We start from the raw sequence: 17336 nt of genomic DNA on the forward strand, positions 1-17336 counted from the left end.
CCAATTACAAATATCGTATTCCTTTTTGACGATATATTTTTTTATTTAATATTTAAATAATATTTATCAACTAATTTTAACTATTAATTATATATTTTTTAATTTTTTTTGTCTAAAAATAATGAGATATTTATAATGAGACGCAGAAAATACAAAGCAGGAATAAAAATATTTTGAGTTAAAAGCGCATATTTGATTTACACTTGTGATCCATGGAAGTAAAAGCACGTCGGTTATGCAAACAAAAATATCCAAATCGAAGTATCGAAAGACGGGTCTCGATCTTTTCTTATTGCATTGCAAGTAACGTGCGTGGCTTCCTCTGCTCAAAAGCAAAGAAGCTTTCTCTCGCTCTCTCTCTCTCTTCACACACACCTCGTTCTCTTCAACTACTCGAATCAGGGTATAGGATTTAAGAGTATGTGATCATACTTGCCTGCTTAGATTTTGGGAAATTTGAAAGATGTTGGAGGATCAGGTAGCGTATCTGTTGCAGAGGTATTTGGGCAACTATGTCCGAGGACTCAACAAAGAGGCTCTCAAGATCAGTGTCTGGCAAGGTCATCAATTTTCTCTCTATGATTCCCCTTACACCTGATTTTTTTTTTTTTGGCTGCTACTCTGCATTTTGTACACCGTTTGGAAAGGTGAACTAGTTGCTTTTATTGTTTTCCGCTTTGAATGTTCAATTTGGTTTCAGTGCAAATCCGTGATCACGTGTTTTGTTTGTTGAATTGTTTTGCTTGAGATGCTTCCATTGGCAAAATTAAAGTTTCTTCTCTCTTCTTAATATTTTCTGACTACTGTAACTGTAATTAATCCTCGGATATGGCATTTGCTTATTTCTATTCTCTTATTTTTTTTTCTTCGCGTTATTTTTCTCACGTCTGTTTTGTGTTAACTTGAAATGTTTTTTCGTTGACTTGTTAAAACTGAATGGCTTTATTGGTTTTCCGGTTTGATTGCATTGATCGGATGATAAGTTTCTATTTGCTAAGTATTTACTTTTGTGAGTACAATATTTGCTTCATTCTTTCTTTCTTTTAGATATTTGGGCCAAATCATCATTGTGTTTAAAACATGTAGTCATTTTTTGATTCAGGACAATTAGGTCTAGTACCAATATAGTTGAGGTTAACAGAAAATCTGAGACTGGGGAAAACTTAAGCTTCAACAGGAAGTAAGCCTTATGTCTGGTAATTCCATGAAGCTAAGTTAAATGGATTTGGTTGTTGAGTAAGTTGCTCATGTGCGAGTTTTTACAATGACCCTTCTCACATGTTGGTTCAACAAACTAGTTTTCTCATGTAGGAGTCAGTCTGAAGACCTATATGCTATATCATGTCTTTCTAGTTACCTTTCTCTTTGATTATTACACTAAATCTTCAAAGAAGGCATACAATGTTTTTGTCGGTGTCATTGTTTGTGATTGGCATTTTATGTTGTAAGATTAGGCGCTTTATGATGTAGTTGTGTGGATGTCTTGTTCCCGTTTGCACTAAAGCTTCTTATCTACTTTACAATAATTATAAATACTTTCTTTCTTACAAAAAATATGATACTTCTCTCTACCTTCAGCTTTGAGATGAGGTAATCAACATAGTCCTTCCCTCTCCCTTTTCTCTATTTCTTTCATTTCTTCCATCTCTGGTTCAATATATTTTTCTATAGTCTTTAAAAATATAAATGGTAACTGGACCTACTATTTCTTAGTATATCCTATACATTTTTATAGATTGGTAGGAAGTCCTTCAGTATTTTACATATTTGAGCAGATGATTGACAAGGTAAGCTTACACTTATAAATGGACTTGTAGTGAGTAAGGGCAAGGTTGGAGACTCCCGTCTGTGGTTGACATATTACATATGATACTATGTTTTACTAAATGATAATGAGACAAATTTAGTATGACCATCTGAGATTGTGGAATCTTTTTTGCTGCATTTTGAGCCTATGGGTTAACATTGGTAAAATCGTCATATTGGTCATTATCTAAAGGAGAACACAACCAACAACTTGGCTAGTTTGGTTGCGTGTGTTGTGGAAGAATGACCCATTTGATATAGTAGTCTCTTTGTGTGGCAACCCCATGAACATTTCCTTTCCAGAACGAGCTTTATGCAATTTTTTAGGAAGTTGTCTGGCTAGAAGAGAACTTTCTTGTTGGGGGCATCTGACAATGGATTCAATGTGTTTTAAGCTCCTTTCTGATGCATTACTCATCTTTACTCGGAGCTGAAATTATGCAAGCCTGTGGAGAGAAGATGAGGGATTTCTTGAGGGGATGGCACAAATAGGGAAAGCCACAATTAGCTTGTCCCTTGGGAAGTTGTTTCCAGGCCAAAAGAAGTTGGAGGTCTTGATAGAGTTAAGGTAGTATTATGAACATAAATCAAATAACTGAATCACGAAAAGAAAAAACCTCATCTCTCATGGAACATAGGAATAATCCTATCACAGCAAAGCCATTCTAACTCAATAATGATCCAAAGATACCTAACCTAATTCATAACGACTATTTAAACTCCTAAATCCTTGAGGCCCAAATAAATAACTTGGAACCCAAACAAAAGCCTTTTTTCAAAATAATATCTCACAACTAATAAATAATGTAGCAACTTATAAAATAAAATAAATCCTTTTGGAAAGTCTTTATCCATAAATCCTCTGGCACTGCTATCAGGTCCTGGTATTGGAATTTAGCTCTCTAAGTGTCGATGGTGTTTCAAAGGACGGACTCCTTTTCTTATAGGACAATTAAAAGCAAAAAAGGTAAATGGGGTGCGGACCTCTCTGTTATAGTACTCTTTGAGAAGTCCATGGAAACGTATATCTAGAGTTTATCTATATGTTTGCCATTTCTTTATGGTCCAAGCAAGAAGTCGTATTAAAATTAGATTTATGAAGAATGTCTAGGTAGGTGATGAAGCTCTGGAAACTTTGTTCCCTTTGCTATAGTGTCACTTTAAGGCATCAATAATCCATTACTTCTTGCTTCCCTCGATTCCTTACTCATCTCGTTCCTCCATTTCTTAAGATCTCCATTTTCTCCTCAATCTAAAAGAGTCTGAAATGCAATATTGTTGCAATCTTTCAAGGATTTGGGAAGGAGTAAACATTGTAGAGAATGAATACGATGTTAGTAGGTGTGTTTGGGACACATGTAATGCATTTCTTGTCATTCCTTCCTGAAATCCGTTACTACTGAACATTCTTACCCATTTTTTCCTTTCTCCGAATCTGTTTGTAATGTTTTTGTACCTGGGAAGGTCTGAATCTTTTTAAGGAGGGGAATACAATGAGGTTTTGGGAAAATAAATGCAAGAGGAATTTACTTTTGTAGAGTCTTTCTTCGCTTTGCCATATCTCATTGTTTCATCATGCACTTAGCTGCTTGTTAATTTTTCACATTCCATTACCTTGAAAGTTTAGTATTGTCTGTTATGAGACATCGAACTTGATGAACTTTGTAATTTGCTTGGATAGTTAGTGAGGGCAAGGTTGATCAGGGTTGGGGGAGGGGATCAGGATTTCATACGTTGCTCGTTTACTTACTAGTTGAGAGTAAGAGTTTCAAATGAATTTGATCTTTTGTGAATCACCCTAAGTTCGTGTAGGAGTCTGTTCTTTTATAGGCTGGGCTATTATTGGCAAGAGAGGGCAAACATGAAGGATAGTTTGACACACTATGTTGATTCATTTGGCTAGAAACAAATAAGGGGATCTTTAAGGATGTTGCGGAGTCCTCGAAGGATTTATGGGAGAGGTTGAAGATCAAGTGAGCAATGTGGATTTCAAGTATAAAAGAGTTACAAGGATGTCTTTGTGAATGTGGAGTTTAACGTATATTTGGAAGCATTAAATGTGTACCATGAATCTGGAACAAAATTTTGATGCTAACCTGTTTATGATGCATATTTCTGAAGTTATTGATTATTAATTCTATTAGAATAAAAAATTTTGCATTTAGTTATTAGAATTAAGAATATTAGTACTCTGTACTTAATAGTTTGAATATTCAACAGGTGATGTAGAACTTACCAATATGGAACTGAAGCCAGAGGCTCTCAATGCATTAAAATTACCAGTGAAGGTTAAGGCTGGGTTTCTTGGATCAGTGAAGCTTAAGGTATGTGTCATAGTTGGTGGTTTTCCTTGTTTGAAGAAGTCATTCTTCTACTTCAATTAGTTTGATATGTTATTTGCGTTGTTGATTATTTGGTCTATTTTATTTAAACTGTATTTGATTTGTCATTAGGAATTATGGAACCATTTATATGTTTTGAATTGTACTTTGGGACAAGCCATTAAAGTTCTCCTTTCGAGAACCAATTGTAGATTTTTTTTTTCTTTTCGAAATGTTACTTTAGTGAGCAAGTTGACTTCACTTTTTAGTCATATATGCTATACCTGCACATTTTAAGTCTTTAGGATCCCCAAAGTAGTTGCAGATTTTATCGAGAAAATAATGATGTACTTTTTATGAGATAGTATCAACAGTTGTTTTCATTCTGACCTTGGTGCTCCTGTCTCTGCTAACTGATGTGAAATCATTGGAAGGATGGAAACTGAAACCAATTCCATTCTCAAATAACCCAATGTGGATATTTGCTTCAAAAGGATTCATTAGTCTATGGGAGTTTATTTCTAGACATATAAAGGTGGGGGATTGGTCATTGGTAATGTTTGTTTGAGAAAATGGGCACTTTAGGTAAGTGGTGCTGGAGGTGGAGCAGCGAATGCAAGTTCATCTGAAGAAGGGTTATGGTTAACAAGTATGGTATGCATGAAATAGATGGGATGTGGGTTTTGATTACTTCATCTATGGTAGGAGTCTATGAAAATATATTTCTAGAGTCAATCCAGCTTTCCTTCAATTTTTGGGGTTAGCAATAGGATAGGAAGGAGCGGATGTTTCCTTTATGAGCTTTTCCAAAATTATATCATATTTCTATAGCTCACGATCAACCATATCGCTTTCTCTCCTCATATTCTCATTAAATGAATTGGAATTTGTATATTAATTGTATCCTGTCTGATCTTTGCTCTGTCTTGGGCTTGTTATAGCAGTTGAGGTTGGTGGAAGGTATTTGATAGTATAAGGAGGTGGACTTGGGGTTATGTTAGGATTGCCTCTTGTTAAACCATGTAGGAAACATGTATTGGAGTAAAAATATTTGTGAATTCATCAACTAGTTTGTACTTGTATATATACAGGAAAAGCTAATCTATTCTAGAATATTGGCACTTACAGTACGGATTTTTTTGTGGACTAGTTTCATTCATGTTCATTTTTAATGTTTCTGATCCTTTATGAACAGGTTCCATGGAGCAGGCTTGGGCAAGACCCTGTTTTAGTTTCTCTAGATCGCATTTTTTTATTAGCTGAGCCTTCAACCATGGTTGAGGGATCTAGCGAGGATGCTGTCCAAGAAGTTAAGAAGAGTCGTATACGAGTAAGAATTGCATTCTGATTCTTTGTTTGCATTTCTTCTTGTAGTATTCATGTATTATAATTTATAAATTATAAATATCTTTGAACAGGAATTGGAAAAGAAGCTGGTGGAGAGTCAACAACAGCTGAATATGGAAATGGTATGACTTGAATTTTATTTAGTTGCACATGAACTATAAACTAAAGATATCATGGACCTTTAGTATGTGCCATTTTTCACAACTTAACTTAGGGGCTCTCTTGCAATACTGACTATTATTACATGTGTGACTACTAGAGTAGTACTCATGCTATACACATGCACAAATAATAATATTGCGTATTTGAGCTTTCTAGGTCTAGCAAGACGCTCCATTTAATTAATTGTAAAATAATAGTCATATCAATTATGATTTTTTTTTTATGAATTATAGATACACTTATATGTATGTTTATGTAAAATTAATTATTATTATTATTAATAATAATTCTAATGCCACTCACACCTCAAAAGATAAGAGTATCGTTTCTGAATCATGTCTGGATTCTTGTTTGAAAAAATGTTTGGGGTATCTGTTTTAGGCCTTGTAATCGATGTGTTGCTTGTATCTTTTCCTTTTAGGCTGTATGATATATATTCATTTTTGGGTCTTGTATATGTTTTCATTGTGACAACCACTGATTATCATGTTTCAAAATACCTGTATAATATCATCAGAGTCCTTTTCTTGAAGTATTTAGACCATAACTTGACCACCTTTTCTTTCTTTGTTTGTTCTTATCCCAAGAATAAATCTTGGCTTGGATCTTTAATCAATACAGTTATCGGGAATCTAAAGCTTTCCATATCAAATATTCATATCAGATATGAAGATCTTGAGAGGTACTTAAGTGTTGGATGGCTTCAGCTCTCCCTTAGTGTCTCTCACCCTTCCCCCTCTCCTATGATCTCTGACTGGGCACTCATGCAAATTTTTTTCCAGTAACCCAGGGCATCCATTTGCAGCTGGTGTGACCTTAGATAAACTCTCAGCGTTCACAGTGAATGATAAAGGGGAGGAGACTTTTGTTACCGGAGGTGCATTGGAGAGAATCCAGAAGGTTTAATTACTCCAATGTCCTAATGAAGCATAGCACGCTTATCTTTTTTCCATTTAATTATTTTGGCTTTGATCTTATATTTTTTGTTTAAGGATATTATCTCATCTTGCATGAAATTTTAGCTGATGGTGATCTTAGTACGTGCATTGTCCTCTGACTGCTTTTGTAAACATAAGTTCGCATATGCTTTGTCTCCTATTTTCTTGTTTCTCACAAAGGTTAACAGTATGGATTGCTGAAAATTGAGAGAACAAGGCTATCTTTTAATAGCAGAAGTAGTCGAGTTGATTGATGATTATAATTAGAGATTTAAATATAATTGCAGAAATCTCATAGGTCAGATATACATGTTTTGTTGGGCATGAGTGCTAAAGGTTCTAATGAATTCGATATTCCAACAATGGAATGCCTCCTGCAAAATAACAGTAACAGTTACAATATATTATAGTCATGGTGAGGATACTTAAGCCATTATCGTAGTTCTGAACATTTGTTATATCATGATAGAATATTACATTAGTGTAATAGTCTGATCATTGCCTAATCCTAGGTAAAGTAGCAACTCTTTGGACCTGTTAAATAAGTTCAAACTCATGATGCTTAGTTCTTGTAGAAGTCTATATTTGTTGGGTTTGAATTATGGTATAAGCAAAAGAAGCAGATTATATGGAGGATCACTTCCCATGTATTCTGTTGGTCAGGAGAAATTTCAACGATGTTGAAGAATCTCTGGAGGATGTATATGAGAGAGTGAATATCAAAATAGCAATGTGGACTTACAACTTTGGAGAGCCTCATGGACGTTACTTGGAGTTTTTCTGTTTTGTAATTGATCTGACATCTCATTCCTTATTTGTTCTATAATATAGATTTTATTTCATTAGTAAAATTTGGTATATTTAAGAAGAATTATTATGTCAAATACATACTAACATATTGCTATCTGTGATATTATGTCAATATTACTCTATAAGATGATGTACATATTTTATACATATAACCCAATGTGATAATTGCAATTATTAAAAAATAAATGCTAGATATTTTCAATTTTACTTCGTGACTGATAGTTGAATTTAGAATTAGAAGGACCTAGGAGCCATTTCTTTGACGAGAGATGTGGCCGAGAAGATGTAGTTATTTTAGCTTTTTCAGGATTAGCTATAATAGCTGTCTTGCGCTCTTTGTTTTCTCAGACTTAGTGATCATTTAGTTGCATTCTTTTTTCGTTTAATATATGTCTTACATTGTGTAGATAGCGTAGTTATTTCAACTTAGTGATTCTCAAATGATTTTGATACTTAAGTTTAGCTTTAAGGATTTTTGATAAAAAATGCTGAATTGCTATCTGAAATATATAGTCATGCAATTATTTGTTTTATTTTTATGTGAATGCATATTCATGATATGCATGTTGGTGTTGTTTATAGGGTTAATTATAGTTTACGGCATGAATGTTGGAGCCTTTTTTGCGTAAAATATACAATCAATGAGTGCAGTAACATTTGAAATGCAAGGGTGCAATTATAAAGCCAATTTAGTTTCCACCTCGTTTATTGTATATTCCATGCAAGCATCCAGTGAGCTGATTCAACTTTCAGATGCCGGATTCTCGGTTGCGGGCAAAAATTGACAAAGTTCGAGGGTTTGAAAAAAATAAACAGAAGTTCATGTCATTTTTGGAAAAGGCTCCAAAGTTTGGGCCTTAAACTACTTAACCATTAATTATGTATACAGAACTTTCAATTGTCAAGCGGTTATGATGTTAAATTTTGTATTCTATATGCAAGGCTTCGGCTTGTTGAAATAGTCAGGCTAGGTGTCAAAGGCCTTTTTGAAGCTAATTTATAAACTGCTATGCTTGTTTCCCCTATTTCGCTCCTTTTCAACTAATACATCATTGTTTGCAACTTTAGTCTGTAAAACTGGAAAGAATGGCTATTTATATGGATTCTGATATCAGTCCATGGTATATCGGAAAATCATGGGAGGATTTGCTACCGTCTGAGTGGGAACAGGTATTTTATGATTTCCTGAATGCTTATTGCTGTATTTTATTTATTTGTGACTCCTATCTAATCTGTCGATTTCTAGATTTTCAAGTTTGGGACAAAGGATGGAAAACCTGCAGCGAGTAATCAGGAAAAGCACTCCTATGTTTTGCAACCAGTAAGTGGAAGTGCCAAGTATTCAAAAGACCGCTCGGATGCTTCCACAAAGAAAGATCAAGCACTGCAGAATGCTGATGTGAAACTTGACGATGTGACCCTTTGCTTGTCAAAGGTTGGTACATAAAGTTTTCACATAAACATAATTATCCTCACTTTCACCCTGTTACTAATTATTTTATATTCAATGGCAGAATGGTTACCGTGATTTGTTGAAATTAGCTGATAATTTCACAGCCTTCAATCAGAGACTAAAATATGCTCATTATCGTCCACGTGTTTCTGTAAAAACTGATCCAAGATCATGGTGGAAGTTTGCCTGCAAAGCAACTTCAGAACAAATGAAGAAAGCCAGGTTTAGGCTCGTTTAATATGATGCAGATGTTGTAATTTTGTCTGAATGTGCAAATAGAACTGTCTAGTTGTGACTGTGTAGTGATTTTCTGTTGCTGAAGGATAAAACCTGGCCAACAATCAAGCGAAACTCCAGAACTGTTATTCTAGGCGAACCGTGTAGAACAGTAAAACGATGAGATTTCAAGTATTACCCGGCAAGATAGACGTTGGACAGGAAGTTATGAAGTTGTTGAGTGTGGTGGGGTTGGACTTGGATATTGGTGTTACTAGAATTGATTACAGATCATAATTTTGATATCCACATACTTATGCTGAATAAAATATCAGTACACCCTGAATTTATTCTAAGCATATTACCATAGGCTCATAACTTGTTGAAGAAAACTTAAATGCGTTACATATATTAAGTTGCGATATATGTATTCAAAATACACTTTTTATCTGGTGCTAATTGTTCATTATGGGGTAGATTCCTGAGTTTTTTTCCTGTTGTCCTAGTGAAAGAGCGAATGAATTAGTGGAATTTAATGACTTAAACTTCGTCCTCCCCCCAGCATGAGTAACGAGGTTTAGAGCTGATGTCCTGTTTTTCAAGCTGAAAAAGACCTTGTAATTTGTCATATACTTTGCGAGACATCCTTTGATAGCTCATCCATGGTTGTTGTTGTGAGTTTTACACTCTCGTCTTGTGTTTTGAACTTGTTAAAAGTTATCTGTCTCTATTTGTTGGCAGTGGGAAATTGCCATGGGAGCAAGTCCTGCGATATGCTAAATTGCGTAAGAAATACATCTCGCTCTATGCTGCACTACTCAAGTCGGATCTTGAACGTACTGTAATTGATGACAACGAAGAGATTGAGGAACTTGATCGGGAACTTGATATTGAAGTCATTCTTCAATGGAGGTATATAAATTACTTGATCACTGGATGGATCTCTGAAGCTTGTGCTAATGCATAATATGGAACTTCACTGTGACTTCACTGGGTGTTTTCACTACACTTTGGTTACTTCACTGTGACTTCTTCTTTAGTTCTGTCCAGTGTCCAGAATCAGAAATCTCATTTTATTATTCTTGGTAGTAGAGCTTCAACATGTATAAATGATTGGGCTTCATTGACTGGAGACTTCTCTGCAGAATATGGAACTACTTAATCTTCATCTGCATTTGAAAATCTAAGCAGAATTCTTTATGAAATAGGATCGTGAAAATCTGAGATAGCTTCTGTACTAAAACATCATTTTTTCAGTAGAGAGTGTACTTAGTTTTCTACAAGTTAAATTATGTAGTTTGTTTGGCGTCTTCAGTTAAATTACACATGATTTAATTGGTTAACCTTTTTATATATTGATGCTTAATGAATTGATGTTTCTGCCAGAAGGATTTTACTCTATGATTGATTCACTCTCTGGCGCCAACCTTCATTATTTGTAATCACTACATTAATTTTTGAACAGGATGTTGGCCCATAAATTTGTGCAATCAGCTGAATCAGAACTCTTTATAAGAAAGCAAAGAGAAAAAAAATCATGGTGGTCTTTTGGATGGTAAATAAGTCTTTCATATGCTGTTATTTCTGTTCGCTGAATTTAATCAGCTCAGCATATTTCCTTATGCATATGTAATTACTACTATCTCAGGACCAATCAACCTGTCAAAGATGAAAATGAGCCAGGGGTTCTCACTGGAGAAGATTGGAAGAGATTGAATGATATTATTGGATACAAGGAAGCTGACGAGGAACAGTTATCAACCCATGACAAGGGAAGACCAAATATGTTCTTGAAGCTTTTTATGAAACACAATGCATCAAAGTTGATGGACTCTGAGGAGTGCCTTGCTGACTTATCATGTGATAATCTTGAGTCTTGCATAAAGCTTTATCCGGAGACGAAAATTGTTGATATAAAATTGGGATCATACAGATTACTCTCCCCGAATGGTCTTCTTGCTCAGGCATGATGGATTTTTCTAATGTATTTGTGTGCTACATATTGTATATATCGTCTTGGTTTTGTAACTCCATACCATCTAATTCAACTTTGCAGAGTGAAAGTGAGTCCGATTCATTAGTTGCTCTCTTTAGCTATAAACCTCTTGATGGAGATATCGACTGGAGTCTGGTTGCTAAAGCATCACCTTGTTATGTGACTGTAAGATGTCAGTTTGTTTTAATCATCTATCATCATCTCAATATGACTTTGATGCGAACTTTTTACTTGGTTCAGTATTTGAAGGACTCCATCAATCAAATCATTGACTTTTTTCAAAGTACTGCTACTGTAAGTCAGACTCTGGTCCAGGAAACTGCTTCTGCAGTGCAGGTTTGTAACCTTCGAGCTGTGAACTCATGGTTTTCTTCACTTTTAGAGGTCACTTTAGTCATGGTATTTGGGTTTGAGTAACTTGGGATTGGTACTAGTTTGGACGTACTAGATTGCTTGGCAAAGAGCATATAATGCACTTGTAATTCTCAAATTCACAATGCACCAGGGCAAAGGGCTGGAAGAGTTAATTCACAGTTTCACGGCACACACTGATACTAGTATATTCTCACTAGTAAACTCATAGTGAGTTAGGTAGAATGATGGAGACTTTCTCTGTTTCTGGTAGTTACTATATTTATTTATTTATGTATTAGTATTATTATTTTATTATTTTGCTTGTGGAAAATCTCCATGTGCTTCTCTCCTAAAGGCTTGTGAACAGTTGAAAGACTGTGGAGTTTCGATGCTTACTTGTCTTCAGCTGATTAGCTATATATTTTGATCATAAGATACTATGTTAATTGTTTCTGTTAAATTTCAGATTCCTCATCCAATTTTACTTTCAGTGTCTGTGCTAGGTAATGAAGTTTTCCCCTCTCCCCCCCCCCCCCCCCAAAAAAAAAAAAAAAAGAAAACAACCAAAAAATGGTTCTATATATTTCATTGTACAAATGTGAATAGAAGTGTATCTACGATTGTGGACTGATATTTAATGATCTTAACTTTGGATACATATACTGTATCGCAGACACATACATAAGATAGTTGTCGAGGTCATTTTTGTAGGCCTATCTTCCAAGTTCGCAATGTCAATAGTTATTGAGGACATTGTTGTAGGTCAGATCTTCCAGTAGTGCTGTTCTTGATGTATTAAATTTGGTGATGAATTTAAGCTCGTGAATAAGATCCTGGCAATTTGTTCTTGATAATTATGATTAGATATTGAAGAAACAGCCTCCGTAAATCTTATTTATGTCAATGGTCAATATTTATGCTTACCGAAGTAGATATTTCAAAGTATTGACTGCTTACCGAAATGCTTACATTTTTAACCCCTTCTATGGAGAACCCTTCTCCGTATCCAACAGAAATTATTACTCCCTCCGTCCACCAATTCTGTGTCCTATTTATTTTTAATAACTATTTCCTTAACAAATAAATTACTTTTTCTTAAAAGTCGTGCCCCCTTCTCCACTCAACAAATAAAAATACACTTTTTCTTATAACCCGTGCCCCTTTCCCTAGGACACGAATTGGTGGACGGAGGGAGTATTTGTTTCTGATATTTCCAGTAGACAAGTTTCACTTTTCTCTTAAGTTGTAGATGCAGCTTTGATTCGTAAGATCAAATCTTCTACATCTAACTATTGTCTGGGTATTGGTGACTGAGAAGTTGTCCATGTTTAATTACTGGGTTTCTGTCATCTAGCTTTCATGTCAGACCCAACACCTAATAGGTTCCTTGCTATTTTGAACAAATCAATATTTTATCAGCAAAACTGACCAATTATATGTAACAAATTCAAATGGACATCAATGTTTTAGTAGGAATATTCCTTGATAGTTTCCTATTATTATGTATCCTGCAGTAATAATGCTCTTAACTTCTCTTAAAAAGAAGTAATAATGTACTTAACATGACCTTTTATCATTATTCTTATTTGTATGTTTACCTTGCTATCTGGAGCAGTTTATCTGAAGGATATGTATACTTTTTTTTTTCCGATCTCTTATGTTACTATATTCTCCTTGCAGATGACAATTGATGAAGTGAAGCGCACAGCGACCAAGCAAATGAACAGGGCATTGAAGGAGCGCATCAGGTTCTTTTCATTAATTTGAAATTACAGAGTAGTTGTTGCCAAATAACTGGAAATTGATGATGGTAAAGCTTTGAATATTAGCAAGCTGTAGGCCTTGTTTAGCCCTTAGGTTTGAGGACATCACTGGGCTCAAAATCCAAGGATGCAACTCTAAGTTGGTTGTTGCAGACAATACTTATCTGCTTGACATCAGCAGTTGGCTCTAGTTGGTGCAAATATTTCATTGGAGAATATTATGTGATAAAGTTTTTTAAGTACTATTACATTGGTGAAGTGGAAGAACTATAAGTCTATAATTTCATATAATTTTAGACATTTGAGTTCTGAGGTTCAAGCTTTAATAAAGTTCCTACCTCTTCATGCTTTTAAGTTATAAGATAATAGCTTTTGTCTACCGATATCCACGTTCTGGAAATACCGATACTTGTTCTTGTTCAGTCCGCAGTGAGAAATAAGAGGGAGGCTTTCTAAACATTGAAAAAGAGGTTGAACCTGGAGTGGAGCAACAGTATTTTTCGAAATCATGTGATATTCCGAAACATAATGAAAATGTGATAGATCACTATGGCTTGAATTTTCTGCTACTTGAAATTCCTTAAAAAATTCTCTTATTAGGCTTTGTGAATCTTGATTGGAGTCATTGGACTTGAGCTATCGTTTGTGAATTATAAGATATGATATTAAAAGTCTAGAAATATATATTTACGTGCCGTTTTTTTTTTGTTTATTTGACCTCGGCCATTTGTCGAGGTAAGGACTTGTGCAGTGTGTCAAGTTTACAATTTGGTTTTGGTTTAGTAAGCTAATTATAAATAGAATGCCAAAAAAACTATAAAATATTGGCCAACATGAGTACATCTTAATTGTTTTCAGTTAAATCTAGATGCTAAAACTTCTTGGCACATTTAGTGGATATCCTCCTTCCGAAATCCTATTTTCCATCTGGTTCTTAGGCTAAACTATTCTAAGAAATATTCCAAGCTGATAAAACATTGAATGATAGTACAGGTATTTTCTTGAGTTTTATTTTTGTTTAGGCTAATTGATAATATTTGTTTGGTTCAGGTTTCACTTGGATTTAGATATTGCAGCACCCAAGATTACTATTCCTACTGACTTCTATCCTGATAGTGTCCACCCTACAAAGCTCCTGATTGACCTGGGAAAGTTAGTGATTCGTTCTCAGGTTAGTTTCCCAAGCCTTGGGTTTGGTTCGACTAACTCTTGAAGTAATGATTTGTTTAGCTTGAGAGCTGTATGTTCAGGACGATGCTGAATATACTTCACCTGAAGAGATGAACATGTATACCCAATTCAATCTGGTCTTGAGAGATGTATCAGCTTTCCTGGTTGATGGTGATTATAGCTGGAGCCTATCTATGCCAAATAGAACCGATGTTTTGTCTAGCAGTAGCTTTATCAGTTTCCTGCCAGTTATCGACAAGTGTGGAGTATTTTTAAAGCTTCAGCAGGTGAAAGAATTTAAACTATGTTTTGAAATTAAATTTAAGTATTCATACAATTGGATGAACTGGCAACTGTTTATGTTGCATCTTCATTTTGACTTTCCAGATTAGATCACAAGTTGTATCCCTTCCATCAACACGACTTGCTATGAGGCTGCCCTCCATTGGGTTTCACTTTTCTCCATCACGCTATCATCGTCTAATGCAAGTAGTTAAGATCTTTCAAGGGGAGGATGCAGACCATTCAGCTCTAGTTCGTCCTTGGGATGAAGCTGATTATGTGGGCTGGCATTATCATCTTGCGCGAAAGGTTATTCTATTTTCTTTTCGTCCAAATGACCTTTTTTTCTTTAAAAAAAAGACTTTTTATTTTAGCTTCGACATGAATATTTCATTGTATAATTTGTACTATTGTTTTCATTCATTTTTTCCTCATTCCAGCAATTTGTTTTCAGGGCGTTGGAGGTAGAGAAGCTGTTTGGCAGCGCAGATATTTTTGTATAGTTGGGCCATTTCTTTATATGCTAGAAAGTCCTGAATCAAGAAACTATGAACAATACTTCAGGTTTGGACTCGACAAGTTGATAATACTTTTAGCTGATTTTGTTTGCTGATAAAAAAAAATCCTAGAGTTGATCATGGAGTTTATAGCTCAAGAAAGAAGTCATATTCTTACTCATATGAAGGATCTGTAACAAAAAGGTCTGTAGAGAATAAAGATATAAAACATATTGAAGAAGAAGAAGTAGGAAGGTGTATTTATATTGGAGATAAGAGTACATATTTATATGTAAGAGAACTATCACAACTAGGAACACTAAACCAATGTGGGATACTAATTACTATTCATAACACTCCCCCTCAAGCTGGAGCATATATGTTAATCATATCCAACTTGATACACAACTCAGAGAAACGCTTGCCTCCCAACGGTTTAGTGAAGATATCAGCAATTTGATCTGACGAAGAAGTGAACGGAGTAGAAATAGTTTGGTTCAATACACACTCACGAATGAAATGGCAGTCAACCTCAATATGTTTAGTCCGTTCATGAAAAACTGGATTGTTAGCAATGTAAATAGCTGCTTGGTTATCACAGTGCATGGGTAACGGTTCATTGAAAGTGAATCCTAATTCCCCAAGCAGATTCTTCACACCAATCATCTCAGTTGCAGTATGAGCCATAGCTCTATACTCAGCCTCGGCTGAAGATCTAGCAACTGTTTGTTGTTTCTTGCTCCTCCAAGTTATCAAATTTCCACCCAAGTAAGTACAGTATCCAGATGTCGATTTCCGATCAATTTTAGAGCCAGCATAATCAGCATCAGAGTACCCTTCAATTTTTAGATGACCATTTTTTTTAAAGAATAATCCTTTTCCCGGAGATTTCTTGATATATCGAAGAATTCGAATAGCAGCTTCCCAATGAACTTGTTTAGGCTTATCCAAGAAACGACTAACCAAACCAACCGCAAAAGAAATATCAGGCCGTGTCACTGTCAAGTAGATAAGTTTCCCAACAAGACGTCTGTACTTAGCTTTGTCCTCCAAGAAATCTTCACTCTCATCCCAGACATTCGGGTCAATATCCATAGGAGTATCAACCGGCTTCGTTCCCAACAACCCGGTTTCTTTAAGTAAATCAGTAGCATACTTCTGCTGAGACAGAGAAATTCCATACTTGCTGTGAGCAATTTCAATTCCCAAGAAGTACTTGGGACGTCCCAAATCCTTAATAACGAATTGTTCTTGCAAGTATGTCTTTGTATCAGCAATTCCTTGTACATCACTCCCAGATATAAGGATGTCATCGACATAGACAACGAGAATGACAATTCCAGAGGCTTGATGGCGCACAAAAACAGAGTGGTCAGACTTGCATTGCTTAAACCCAATTTTGCTGAGAACACTGCTAAACTTGTCAAACCATGCCTTCGGACTTTGCTTAAGACCATAAATAGCCTTCTTAAGACAACACACCTTAGTAGAATCCTCCCCCTGAGCAACATACCCGGGAGGTTGCTCCATATAAACAGTTGGAGATATATCGCCATAGAGAAAAGCATTCTTCACATCAAGCTGATACATAGGCCAAGAAAGATTAACAGCCAAGGAGAACAAGATGCGAATGGAGTTCAAGCGAGCGGTGGGAGAGAATGTCTCAAAGTAATCCACACCATAAGTCTGTGTAAAACCTTTTGCTACAAGGCGGGCTTTGTACCGATCAATGGTACCATCAGCAAGAAACTTGATAGTGAACACCCAACGACAAGAAACAATAACAGCAGAAACAGGAGCAGTTGCTAGAACCCAAGTGCCACGAGATAAAAGGGCACACATCTCCTCATCCATAGCAGCCTTCCAATGCGGATGTTTGAGTGCCTCAAGGTAAGAAGTTGGAATAACTGTAGAGAAAAGGGAAAGAGCAAAAGACCGAAAAGAAAGACTCAAACAGGCAAAAGAGACATAGTTAGACATTGGATGGCGAGTGGTACAAGTACGTTTACCTTTGCGTATAGCGATAGGTAAGTCATCTGTGTTAGCAGGTTGGTCATCCTCAGAATCTGCAAAAGAAGATAACTCGGGTGGAGAACATGAGGCCGGTTCAGCAACAGTCTCTGGAACTGGTGCGGGACGAGGACGACGGGTATACACTTGTAAGGGTTGAGTAGGAGGAGAAACTATCGCCGGTATAGGCAAAGGAGCAGAGTGTAACTTA

The 17336-nt window shown here is 35.7% G+C and overlaps 1 protein-coding gene across 1 annotated transcript in view; it reads left to right on the plus strand.

Annotated features, from left to right (window-relative positions):
- Positions 1-278: 278 nt before the first annotated feature.
- The window catches only part of LOC130992794 (uncharacterized), a 55479-nt gene continuing 38421 nt past the window's right edge, over positions 279-17336 (plus strand). The window contains 19 exon segments of the mRNA XM_057917542.1: positions 279-560; positions 4027-4130; positions 5323-5457; positions 5546-5596; positions 6224-6318; positions 6419-6536; positions 8453-8554; positions 8631-8819; positions 8899-9059; positions 9795-9965; positions 10519-10608; positions 10702-11017; positions 11110-11214; positions 11290-11385; positions 13084-13151; positions 14217-14337; positions 14417-14623; positions 14724-14927; positions 15073-15182. Coding sequence (XP_057773525.1) covers positions 464-560; positions 4027-4130; positions 5323-5457; positions 5546-5596; positions 6224-6318; positions 6419-6536; positions 8453-8554; positions 8631-8819; positions 8899-9059; positions 9795-9965; positions 10519-10608; positions 10702-11017; positions 11110-11214; positions 11290-11385; positions 13084-13151; positions 14217-14337; positions 14417-14623; positions 14724-14927; positions 15073-15182 — 2540 coding nt within the window. The 5' untranslated portion in view covers positions 279-463.

This window comes from Salvia miltiorrhiza, chromosome 7 (genome assembly GCF_028751815.1).
Source record: "Salvia miltiorrhiza cultivar Shanhuang (shh) chromosome 7, IMPLAD_Smil_shh, whole genome shotgun sequence".
NCBI lineage: Eukaryota > Viridiplantae > Streptophyta > Magnoliopsida > Lamiales > Lamiaceae > Salvia > Salvia miltiorrhiza.